This window comes from Sitophilus oryzae, unplaced genomic scaffold (assembly GCF_002938485.1).
Source record: "Sitophilus oryzae breed Bouriz unplaced genomic scaffold, Soryzae_2.0 scaffold_1242_pilon_pilon, whole genome shotgun sequence".
Taxonomy (NCBI): domain Eukaryota; kingdom Metazoa; phylum Arthropoda; class Insecta; order Coleoptera; family Curculionidae; genus Sitophilus; species Sitophilus oryzae.
Window position 1 is genome coordinate 239,953 of NW_022145885.1, and position 13,726 is coordinate 253,678.

At 31.8% G+C, this 13,726-nt stretch overlaps 1 protein-coding gene across 1 annotated transcript in view; it reads right to left on the reverse strand.

Annotated features, from left to right (window-relative positions):
* Positions 1–13,726, reverse strand: part of LOC115874198 — a 130,853-nt gene that overhangs the window by 21,177 nt on the left and 95,950 nt on the right. Inside the window, exons 2-8 of the mRNA XM_030889294.1 lie at positions 8,237–8,471; positions 7,983–8,109; positions 5,970–6,109; positions 3,573–3,774; positions 3,318–3,515; positions 1,290–1,454; positions 191–334 (exon numbers count right to left, since the gene is read on the reverse strand). Coding sequence (XP_030745154.1) covers positions 191–334; positions 1,290–1,454; positions 3,318–3,515; positions 3,573–3,774; positions 5,970–6,109; positions 7,983–8,109; positions 8,237–8,458 — 1,198 coding nt within the window. The 5' untranslated portion in view covers positions 8,459–8,471. The remainder of the gene's footprint in view (positions 1–190; positions 335–1,289; positions 1,455–3,317; positions 3,516–3,572; positions 3,775–5,969; positions 6,110–7,982; positions 8,110–8,236; positions 8,472–13,726) is intronic.

A 13,726-nucleotide genomic window follows, 5' to 3' on the forward strand; every position in this document is an offset into this window, starting at 1 on the left:
ATATTATAAAGATATTATGTTTTTTTAACTAATAATTAAAAAAAATCCACATTTTTTTTAAATTCCAAATTTTCAAAAATGCAATTTTCGCGAAAAAAACTTTATAGGCGTCTTTCTGGAGTCGAAATATACCACCCCTAAAATATTTATAATTTTTTTATTAATTGTAAATCTAGCAAAAAAATAAAACCTGTTCTTTCTTGTATCCATTCCAAAAACGATGTTACCCTGACGTTGACAGCTGGATACTTCGTGGCACAGCCTCTGCCATGAGATATAATACCCACCAAAAATACTCTTTTATTTGCTTGGTTTTGCCAAAGCAATGGCCCTCCTGTGGAATTAGGAAATCAGTATTATTTTAAGTAAATATTTTAGTTATTGTTTTTTTTATGAAACTTCTCTAAATAATTTTATTTGACATTTGTCAAATTTATAATTATTGATTTATCATTTTAATTTAAAAAGGGAAGTCTTGAAACAAAACTTAAATGCTTTTAATACTTGATGCTGAATATTGATCATTGTTCACTGATGTTAGACATGTATAATATAGACTAACCAACATATACAAGCAAAATGTAAACAAACCGTTACAGTTTGATTTTACCACAGATAGTCACTATTTGGTCACTATTCGTAGATGCGGTTTGTCGATGCGATTTGTCGAATTTGAAAGCCGAAAAGTGACGTACATGATTTTTCAATTGTGAGTTAGCATTGCATATAATTTAATGAAATAATATGACTATTATACAATGTGGGGTCTTAAATAAGTGCAAATATTTTTAGGGGTAGTAGGTATATTTTGACCCCAGAAACTCGTCTATAAAAGGTTTTTTTTTCGGGAAAATAAATATTAAATATTTGGAATTTTTGAAAGAAATTTGGATGTTTTTTTAATTTTTAATCAAAAACAATAATATTTTGTTAATATGGCAACATAACTAAATTTACAAGAGAGAACACCTATAAAAGGCCCAGTGGTTCTCAAAATTTAACCAAAAAATATATATTATTTTAATTTTCAAAGTAAAATAACTCGGTTATTTTAGACTTATTTCAAAAATGATAAAGAGAAAATGTGTTTCTTTTTACCGAGATATACCAACCCTAAAAATATTTGCACTTATTTAAGACTCCTGTAAGATAATAATATATACGACCTTGGTTAATAAATTATTTTAGTAAATAAGCAGCAAACTAGCAATTTTCTGTTTAGATTTATATCTTGGGTATCTAACTTGTGTACAACTTGGTTTGTTTATATAATTTGTCTGATATTATACCCGAATCACTTTGACAGCTATCTTTTCCCTCTGCATAAGTACAGATTTCGTTACTGACGATATCGATATCTTCTCGCATAGAACATTCGACGTTACTAATAACATCTACATTAACTTCTTGCAGTGCGTGTGACAGTGGCCCAGAAAATGCCGTTTGTCCCCAACCTACAAAAATTCATTTGTATTATAATTTGTCTGCGGTTGATTTTACATATTTCTTATTATAAGTAACTTAAGTATACAGGGTGTTTCAAAAAACATGTGCCATCAAATCATCATATCAACATCTATCGTGGGGATATTCCTGACATAAAAATTAGATTTATTTTTCATATCAACATAGGTCCGATTTTGCTGTTTTTTGTAGCTACAGGGGGATAAAGTCTTCTTCTTTTTTCGATTTATTATAAATTTCTTCCAAGTGTTTTTAGTGGTTGGAATGAAATTTTGAGGGTAAATTTACTATCAGTGGAACATATTTTAATGCTAAAATGGTGTCCACAGATTTATCGGGGACGCACGTTCACAACCCATATGCACATATAAGCAGCCAAAAGACTGCCTAAATTCCCAGTATGTGGGCATAACGGGAAGACATACCGTTGCCATAATTTATCAATGAAAGATATTCGTGTATTTCATGAAAATTTTTATTCGAATCAAACAAAAAGTTCACAAGATGCATTTATACTTAAATTTATGTCTGTAAAAAAGCCTATACGAAGCAGATGTGTTAAGAAAAATAGCAGCAGAAAAGGTGTGACTACACAGTACTTTGTTAAACTATGTGACACACACGATTTTCAATTACAAGTTTGCAAGGCAGCCTTTATGGGTATCTTGGATGTGTCAAAAGATAGATTGAAAAAAATTGCTAAGGATCATCTTTTAACTGGACAGCTTCCCAAAGAAAATCGAGGAGGTGACAGAAAATTAGTTAAATATAAGGGTCGTAGAAGCAGCGTAATAGAATTTATTAAGAATTTGAGAGGGATTGAAAGTCATTATTGCCGAAGCAAAAACATTGCAAGACAATATTTACCTAGCGAATTGAATATTTCGAAACTTTTTATATATGTTATCACTGGAATATTTTGCGAAAAAAAATATGTGCGCTACTGACTTTTTTCTTTTAACAGCAAAATTGTGTAGGCCGTTTAATGCCATTTAAAAGTATCTCGATATTTTGTCGATTTCGGTTTGCTGATCAGATAAACGAATTTTATTAATCATAATTAATAAAACTAAAATAAAAATAACATGAATAAATTATTTATTTCATCTAATGCATTTTTAAATATTATTACTATCTATTAGTTATTATTACTGTTAGTCCAACCTACAGAAAATTAAAATAAAAATATAATGGTATTTAAGATAATTACAAAAGACACCTCATTTTAAAATGTTTTGACATCCTGTAACTTTAAAACCATGCATTTCCATATCCATGTTTAGTCCTATAAAAAGTTCCTACTTTTGTTCATATTTTTTAATGAAGAATCAATGACTACTTATTTAAAATTTTCACAAGTTAACGATATTAGATTCCTATTAGCCTTGTATATAGATTTGGATCAAAGCAAATAAGTAAATTGCACTTATCTCATCAAGGAGGCTGAAATCGACCAAATATCAACAGACAACTTTTAATCGGCATTAGATGGCTTACACTATTTCGCTAACAAGAGAAAAGAAAGTCAGTGGCGTACAATATAGAAAAATATTCCAGTGATAACCCAAATGCATGTCCCTCATGAATATGTCGACATTTTTTTAGCTTTAAAATATGTGGCATTTATAATAATTTTCACCCTCAAAATTTCATTTAAATCGCTAAAAGTTCTTGGAAGAATATTATAATAAATCGAAACAATATTATGACTTTAACACACTGTTACAAAGCAGAATCGGACCTATCTATGCTGATATGAGAAATAAATATTAATTTTACGCGAAGAGCCTCCCCACGAGAGTTGGCACATGTTTTTCAAACACCCTTTATTCCTATACTTTGTTATATTTTACCTAGCAAAGTTACTGTCTCATGCTCGAAACTGTCAAATGTATACCTAAACGGTAAACATGCAGGTCCAACATTATCGTTAAAGTTGATTTTATCAGTTTTCACTAGAGCAATATCGTTCATAAATGTGCTGGGCATATACCTTGGGTGCATCTCGTAAGCTACAATGCTATAAATGGCTGCATAGTCAGTTTCGCTACCTAAAGTGATATAATCATTTAATAATGGCATTTAAAATTATTTTGCACAAACCTTACCTGTATCATAATCGTGATCTCCTACAAGAAGTAAAAGATTGCTGGGATCTCTGCTCTGAACACAGTGAGCTGCGGTAACAACAAACTTGTTTGAAATTATCGTAGCTCCACAGTAGACATGTACTTCTTCGGTTCTGTCAACTAGTCCAGCCATGAGGGGATACTCATTAACCTGTGTTTCTTGTCCACCTACTATCCTTCTCTAAAATCAGAATTGGCCATTTTTTAAAGTCATTTAATTGATTGTGATTAAAGATATTTTTTTACAGAACTTAATTTTGAAAGTTGTAAGACTTTAAGAGGAAATTGTTGCGTATTAATTTTGCTTAGACACAGCTTCGATGTTTGAAAGCAATAAAAAAAATTAAGTACTTTTTTAGTGATGAGCAAATGCAAGATCAAGACCAAGACTTCCTTGGTATTGGTGTCTTTGTCTTGGAGTTAATAAGTAGTCTTAGTTTCAGTCTTAGTGTTGCTGCAATGCTCTTACAAGTCTGCATTTTTTTAAATAGATTTTTACTACCGATTTTTTTTCGATCATACAGTAATTTTCGTAATTTAATGCAAATAAAACTTTAATGAAAGAAATTATCAGCATATTTATCTGACGATTTTTTTTATTAATAAAATTGCGTTTATCTTATCAAGGAGGCCGAATTCGGCAAAATATCAAGAGGTATATTTTGACTGGCATTAATAAACGGCCTACACAATTTTACTATCAAAAGAAAAAAGTCAATGGCGCATATGTTTTTTTTTAATATTCCAGTGATAACCCGTATGCACGTCCCTGATGAATTTATTGACACTTTTTTAGCGTTAAAATATGTAACACTTATAGTAACTTTTACCCTCAAAATTTCAATTGAATCGCTAAAAGTACCTGGAAGAAAATTATAATAAATCGAATGATTATTAAACGTTTAACACCCTGTAGCTACGAAACAAAGCATCAGAATCGGACACTATGTTGATATGAAAAATAAATATTATTTTTACGGTAGGAATCTCTCTACGAGGGATGGCAGATGTTTTTTGAAACACCCTGTATTATAATAAATCAGCATAATATCTTTAAAATTTTATGCAGTGGTCGGGAAAACGCAATTAAAACAATCTCTCTCTTCAGTCCTGACCCCCATTAGGGAGTGTAGTGGTCAGCGTAACATCATGGATGATTTTTCTTCATGCGCCTCTGTCTTTTGTCATCTCGATGACATCGTGCATTGGCTTGCTACAGCTAGTCGTGATCTGGTCTATCCATCGAGTCGGAGAGCGGTCACGTGGTCTACGTCCCTCCACCTTGCCTTGAATTATGAGTCTTTCCATATTGTCCGGACTTTTCCTCATTATATGTCCAAAATATTTTAGTTGTTTTAGTCGGATTTTACAGGAAAGCTTGTTAGTAATATTAAGTTCATTTATAATGGAAACGTTTGTACGGCGTTCAGTCAATGGGATACGGAGCATACGTCTATAACAAAATACATCTTGATAGCATCGATCTTCTTACTTTTCGCCTGCCTGAGAGTCCACGATTCGCAGCCATACGTCAATATTGGGAGTACCAAACAGTTGACTAGCCGGTTTTTGATGGCTCTTGAAATCTGGCGGTCTTTCCAGATCTTGGTCAGTCTCCCAACAGCTACCATGTTGACGCCATGTTGCACATACGCTTCACTTCTTTTTCCGATGTGACTGTATTTGTCAATAGTGATCCCAGGTATACGTATGACTTAACGACTTCAAAGCGGTCGATATGACATATATTTGGATGGTTGTTATGTTGCCTATCAACTATCATGATTTTGTTTTTTTTGTGTATTTAGTTCCAGACCGAGCCGATTACTTTCGTTTTCTACCCTATTTACTGAATTGATTAACTCTTCTTGACTGCTAGCAAGTAGTGCTGTATTATCTGCAAAGTGTAGATTATTTATTTTTGGCTATTTATTGAAATGCCTCCTTCCCATGTTTCTAGCGACCTTGTCATGATGTATTTTCCGTATATGTTAAATAGTTGAGGAGGCAATATACACCCCTGTCTGACTCCTTGTTTAAGGAAAAATTCCTTTGAAGCTGAAGCCAATATTCTAACTGATTCTGTAGTGTGCTGATACAACTGGATGATAAGTGAAATAAAGTATTGCGGTACCCCCACTTCCTTTAAGATTTTAAAAACAAATTTGAATTAAAACAATACTTTAGAACAAATAAGTAATGTCTTATAACGAAAATAAAAATGCAAGACCGCAAGAGCCTTTCATGCTCGATCTTGGTCATGGTCTTGCAGATCAAATACTAATATTGGTTTTGGTCTTGCTTTTTATACAAGACCAAGACCAAGGCAGCGAGACCAAGACCGGTCTCTCTCATCACTAATTTTTATATTGGTACCTCATTTTTCCATCCGCACTGGCAGCCAACATGAACTGGCGGATTTTGAAAATCACTGTCAGATTGCATGATGTTATCTTTAATTGAAGTGATGGAACATAAAAATCTACCACCGACTGAGCCTCTTGAAGTAAATAAATCTAAAAAATATCATTGATTAATAATATCATGGAATGAGAGATTTGAGTTTAAGAATTAGGAAATATTTTTAAAGTGGTTTATAGTCTTGCTAAAACATTCAGCATCAAATGTAGGTAGAGAATAAATTCTAATATATTGATAATACTGTATGATCGAATAAAAACGGCGTCAGCGATGGCTATGAAATGACGAATCGATGACATTTCCTATATAATTTTACATATAAAATGACAGCGATCTTCATTTCATAGTCATATCGCTGACGCCGTTTTTACTCGATCATACGGTATAATATAGATATTAAAATACCCAAACTAACCCAACACTGTATGTAGATACATTAACAAGCAAGAACAATAAATTTTGTAAACTATCTGATAAGTATATACATTTTAGGGAACTGAGGTAAAATCTCCATCTTAACCATATTTTATAAATATAGTTTGCATACTAACCAGTTGTGAAGTTGTCTGCAGTTTTGCAAGAATGGGCGGTTAGGTTCTTTTTTCAAAATAGCAGCGCTTTTATTTAGTTTGCAAAATAGCTCGTAGTTTTAAAACTAGCCAAGTATCCATTTTAGCCGTAATATCTATATTATTGTTGATTCTAAATCTGTACCGTAGAGGTAAAAGTCGTAAATCTATTTTAAATAATATTGAAAAACGACAAAAAAAGGTAAATATATTAATAATAGGACGAGTATATTACATACCGAGGAGGGAAGTGTTTCATTACTGTTGAGAGATTGATATTGTTATATTAACTAAATTTGTATACTATTTTATTTACAACCACATGATTAATTAAAAAATAGGGACAGTATTTTATTTTGAAAAAAAAAAGCGAAAATTTGTCGTTTTCTGTTTTGGCATTTCCATATTTATAGTTACCGGTACCAGTGGTTGTTGTTGTTATGGCGCAAACCTTCAACAGCAAAACAAACAATTAAGTGACAGTTTTGAATTTCTCGTTCGCTTTTTCGAATTTATATAACATAGAAAGCCAGAATGTTGTCGGAAAAAAAAGACGACTTTAATATTGGCACTCCGCCAGAATTTACAGAAGCTGCAAAAAGCCAATTTACTTCCAGAGAAAAGTACGGGATGATATGAAATAGCATTGAAAGTATACGAAAAATGGTGTGCCGAAAGAAAAGCTCAGAATATTGCTTCGGAGACAGTCGTGATGGCATATTTTAGAGACATGGCAAGGCAGAAAAAGCCATCTACTCTTTGGGCTACGTACAGCATGATGCGGACAACGCTAGAATTAAGGGAAAAGACTGACACTGACATATCAAAATATCACAAACTCGTCGCTTTTTTTAAAACGCCAGAATGTAGGTTTTAAGCCAAAGAAGTCTAGCATTTTTACCTTCAACAAATAAATGTATTAAAATCTTCTATTATTATTCTTAATCTTCTTGTTTATTTTTGTTGATGTTAGATAAGTATTTAATAAAGATATTACAAGAATGTTTGCTTAATTAAATGAGGCGAGAAATAAGAAAAACCGAGTGAGGGAAACGGGTGAGGGAAATGGTAGAGGGAAGAAATGTAAATAATTTGACACTTTCAAATTTTTTAAAAGTCAGTAATGTCAGTATTACATATGTGGTTGTAAATAAATTAATTTTATTATACGTTACAGTAAGGTTTGCATAAGATCAGTTACAGTAAGGTTTGCATAAGAAACTGTAGTGAGATTTTAGCTTGTATGATAAGACCTTTCAGTTGCGTGAAATGAGACGATAGAATTCTTTTTGTTTCCTTTGATTTTCAGGACTTAAGACTGTTTACCTCTACGGTACAGAAATTTAACTCTACGTACATTTATTGGTGAATGTTTTAGCAGGATTATAAACTTACTTACTCATTGTAAAACTATTGCCCTTGGTTATGAGGGAAAAACTGCCCTCTCCACAATACCTGTGAGTTTCAGTGAGATTGTTTCCTCCACTTGAAGTAATAATTAAGTGATCTTCTTTACAGTTTTCTGACTATAATGCATGAAAAAAAATGAACTATTTTATTTATTTTTTCCCATAACGTACGTAAACTAACAGTACTCTCAATATTTTTTTATAATTTATAATTTGAAATATATTAAGAACATTTTGATCTTACTTTTGGCATTATTACATCGCTACAAGATAGGAAAATTTTTGAGTTTGGCGGGCTGTTCGCCACCCATTTGCATGATGTTCCTGCTGTGTAATTTTGAGGATATACTTTATTGTAAATATAGTATTGCTCCCCCATTAGCATATCTTGAAAATAGGTACAGTTTGGATCTACGACATTTACAACCATGGACACTGGCATTAGAAAGTTGAACAGGTCCCACATTTTGCTATTATTCCTGTAACAAGAAAATATTTTTATACTCGTTTATACTGGGTAAAGTCTTAAATAAGTGCAAATATTTTTAGGATTTGTAGGTCCCGATAAAAGAAAGATATTTTTTCTTTGCCGTTTTTCAAATAAGTCTAAAATAACACAGTTATTTTACTTTGAAGATTTTAAAAATATATTATTTTCGGCTTAAATTTTGAGAACCATTGGATTTTTTTCTGTGTTTTTGTTCTTTAAAATTTAATCTCTCCATATCATCAAGATATTATGTTTTTTTAAATACAACTTTAGAAAAATCAATTTTTATTTCGAAAAATTCAAAATGGTCAGTTATTTTTCGTGAAAAATCCTCATAGACGTGTTTCTTCATATTTTTTATTTTATTTTATAATAATTTTAAATTCTTATTAGGGTAGGAGAATACCGGGTGCGTCTCAAAAGTGGCCCACTTTTATAACTTTTTTATTTTTTCAGATTAGTGGGGTATGTTAGGTTAAAATTATGCCAAAATATTTCACATCTGGCAACCAACGCACCATTTTGGATTTAGATAGTACATGGATAGACAAGTTTAAAAAGTCCGGGACAAATATTTTTCTGGCCCTCTAGCGGTCTTGATGACGTAATCAAAATAGCCGCCAAAATTTTTAGACACGCTTCTATATTTCCCGCTATAAGTAATTTTTACTTTTCGATATTAACAAATATTGTTAGTGATTATAAAAGGAGGAAACGCGCTTTTTAATGGTATATTTCACTAAATTATTTACGTTTATAATAACAAAAATTTGTTACTTAAAAATAATGCTTTTTAATTTAATTTTTTCGTCAGATTTTTCTAAATAACTTGAAATTCGCTATATGTAGCTAAAATGTGTTTTATACTTTTTTCTTCATAAAAAAATTACCTTTACAACGGTATATATATCTTCTATTTTATCATAAACAGTTGCTAAAAATCTGCCAAAACAATTTAGCGCTGCACAGCTAGTCGTTAGGGCAGCAATGTAATTTATAGATTTAGAAAAGTAATACAGCGGTTTTGTATCTGCTGAAAAGCAAAAAATTTAATAACTAATTTTTGATGAATAAGTAAATAAAGTATAGCTTTTTTCGGTAGACGAAACTTTGATTTCCGTTTTAAAATCGCACACATGAAGCAAACTGAAAGTATAATTGTAGCTTTCAAACATTAGTTACAGAAGGTCATATCCAGAGTAGAGGATTTGCATTACCCGTTCACTTATGATTATCGATCACTATCCCAGCACTACATACACAAAGTTTTATACAGCGTATTCCCATTTTAACACATTTACAAGATGTACATCGCTTGCGGCAAGTACAGGAGGTAAGTTCTACACAGTGTTTTGAAACTTCTGAAATTGTTATCCACACAGATCGGTATGATTCTTCCGAAGTTAGTATCCATCCCCACTCGGTTGGTGAAGGTATCGTGTATTGTGCAACGAGACTGTTGCTCCAAATTCTGACTTGGAATGTAGCTCGTTTCATATGTTGGGTTAAAGCATATGATGTAGGAGGAATGTTCTCGATTGCTCGATTCTTCCTTGTAAATAAAACTCATCTGTACTCATTTATGCTGCGAAGGTCTGAAGTTTGATCATAAAGTAAAATAACAAACCGCTGCAACAGATCATGACAATTATCTTCAATGTCAGAGGTGCCTGTACAGAGCTGATGCTATACAAAATCAATTTCACGAAATGACATCCAAACTTTCCAAGCTGTCTTTTTGCCAATGCCACAAAATGTGGAAACTGTGTCGCAACCTGTAACAGAATGAAAGGCCAACAAATTATTACAAATTGCCGGTGAGAGTTTGGCACAAATCTCATGAATTAGAATGAATTTTCTGTTTTTGCCAGTACCATACTCAATCCCATGGTACAAAGAATACAAGGTATGATATTGCGCAGGTTGGTCGCTACGTCACAGGTGATAACTGGCGCTATTGGTCAGCACTCTCCGCGCGCCAGTTCAAATCGTCAAGATATTGTTATAAACCTGTTTTTTTTGTTTATATACCGTCATTGAATTATCGCTATGCAAGTTACTGTGGAGCAGTGCGTAAGGAGTCGGGCTAGAAAGCGAGAGACCGGAGTTCGAATCTCGGCCGGGACATAACTTTTTATTTATTTTTTAAATACTGTTGTATTCTATAGTTTATTTTTGTAGTATAAAAAAAAGAACTATTTATTCTGTTATTTTTTAATCTCCGGTATTAATATAAATTGATTGTTGGTACAACACCTCATTTAATATAAAATAATATTCTACTTTTTGAAATGTATCGGGCACTAATTGTACCTAAAAGTAATATATTTTTAGTGATATACCATATTGTAAACTATTTAATATTTCAGTCACTTAAAAAGTTAATTTGCATTGAATAATTGCCTACCATTAAAGGAAATTTGAGCTATATAATCCTTGATGGTCAATTCTGGGTATGCAAATACTTCCTCTAAATTTTGGGTTTCGTTCAACCGATTTATTCTCAAAACCTGAAACATCTACATATAAAAAGAAGCACAGGTCACTAATTATAATAGACTTCACCCTTGGAATTACTTCTATCACAATTACAATACATTCATCTGCATTGGCATTTTCTACTTTTCGATGGGAAACTTCAACTTCCCAACATTTTTTAAATGATGTAACAATTCCTCTTGTGGTTACTTTTCCATAGATATCCTCATCTCTGTCCTCATGTGAATTCAGAGGCAATGAACATGAAAATTATTTACCATAAACATCGCAAACTAAAAACCTAATAAACAATTTTATACCGAATATAGAAATAAATTCAGTATTCTTACCTATTATCGTCCAAATCCATGTTAATAGATAATTATTTTTAAATATATTTTTGGAACTGCTGGTTTTAGTAATTATTAAATTAAACGAACTAAAAAGTCTTAAAAATAAACAATTCTTAACCATAACCAGCTATAACCCTAAAAAATGCAGATCTCCTGTCAACTTTCTTTATTTTTTATTTATTCATTATTTTCCTGGTGACGTCACAGGTGGTATGCGCGAACTGAACGAAATTGGAGCCGCTATCGATCATACCTTGTATTCTTTGTACCATGACTCAATCCATAGTTCATCAATATCTTTTATTTGTGAGAACAGTGATATTGAAATAACCACCACATCCGAGTCTACAGTTCGTATTAAGATGCGAGTATGTCCACTTTCAACTGCATGCTTAACATGGAGAAGCATGAGACCATCTGCTTCTTCGTGTGAGGCTGGAGAAATGCTTGATATATCCATATTTGTTGACGCGAGGACTCGATCTTCATAAGTACATAGAACATGTTTCCCTGGATACTCCTCCCTCACCATTTTAATCGCTACCAACCGGAACAATTATTGTGTCTTGTTTTCTTTAACACATAAGAATTGCTTAAATTTTTTTGGAATTTTTGTTGAGATTTAGTGTTACTGAATGAAATCTTATGTATTATTACATTTTTCAAGTTGCCTCCAAAATTGACATTTTTAGGGAACTGCGGTGTTTAAAATATGTTCTAAAAGATATATTTTTTGACAAATATATTAAAAATTACAGCAATTACATTTGATAGTTAAATAGTCATTAGGTCGCTGTATTACTTTTCAGGATCTATACATATAAATTGAGTTTTTACCATAACGACTAGATGTGTAACGCTACAATATTTTGGCAAATTGTCAAAAACCTTTTGTGACAAAATAGAAGTCATATATACCGCTAGAGAGGTAATTCTCTGATGAACAAAAAAGTATATGAGACGTTTTTAGCTAAATGTAACTGATTTCAAGTTATTTAGCAAAATGCGATGAAAAAAATTAAAATTAAAAAAAAAAATAATAAAATTTCAAATATTTTTGGTTTTGTGAACTTAAACTATAAAACCAAATACACCGTTGGGAAGCATGTTTTCTCCTAATTCATAATCACTAAAAAAATATGTTAATATCGGAAAGGAAAATTGAGTTATAACGGGAAATCTAGAAGCGTGACTCAAAATTTTGGCGGCCATTTTGATGACGTCATCAAGACCGCTAGAGGGCCAGAAAAATTTGTGTCCCGGGCTTTTTAGACTCGTTTACCTATGTACTATCTGCATCCAAAAGGGCGCATTGGTTGCCAGATGTGAAACTTTTTTCAGCCATCTCACCTCACTAGATAAAAAACGAGATTTGGTATGTTAGTATATGACCTAAGTTAGGATTGGTTGACGTATTCAATTGTTTTAGGTCACTTCCTGTTTCACCGGAAATTACTACAACTTTTGATTTTTAAATGGCACCTTCGGTATTTTTTTACTTCATTTGATAGAAAATGACACTCTGAATAGAATGACATATAATATGTCAACTTTTGACATTCTCACTTAATAAAAAATCGTCTATTAAATTTCAATCCAGAGTGCCTATGTTAAAATCACTAACTTTTAGTCAAGGAGCCTTGGAAAAATAGATTTGATCATCTAATGTTTTTAGTGTCTTGTCCTGGTCGGTTAAAAAATGACCAAATTTTATTTTTAATTATATATCTCAATTTTTTGAAATGGAACCAGGGTGGTTCATTAGCATATTTGGAAAAAGCATTTCTTGACGAATAATTTGATACCACACACTTGGTATTTTGAGTCAAATTTTCGCTATGAACCATATGCGAAAATGTCAAAAGTTGACATTCTATTCAGAGTGTCATTTTCAATCAAATAAAGTAAAAATATACCGAAGGTGCCATTTAAAAATCAAAAGTTGTAGTCATTTCCGGTGAAACAGGAAGTGACCGAAAACAATTGAATAAGCCAATCAATCCTAATTTATGTCATATACTAATATACCAAATCTCGTTTTTTAACTCAAAAAATAAAAATAGTTGTAGGGTTGAGCCACTTTTGAGACGCACCCGCTATAAAGGGTTGATCGAAATATTGCTTTTATATTTTTTACAAATTTACAAATTTATAAAAATTTTAGTATTTGCTATTAAAAATATACAGATTAGGCTTTGTCATTCGATTATAAAAAATTCAATTTGTCCATTTTATTTTTGTTCTTCTGCTACCAGATCATGGTACATTTAAATATAATGAAATTGCGACTTAAAATAAAATTATAACTTAAAAGTTATAATTTTATTTAGTTTAATAGAGTGGTTGGTTCTCTATTACACGTTTAGATATTCTTTCATAAAATTTTCTGCGCCATCCATCATATAATTTTGAG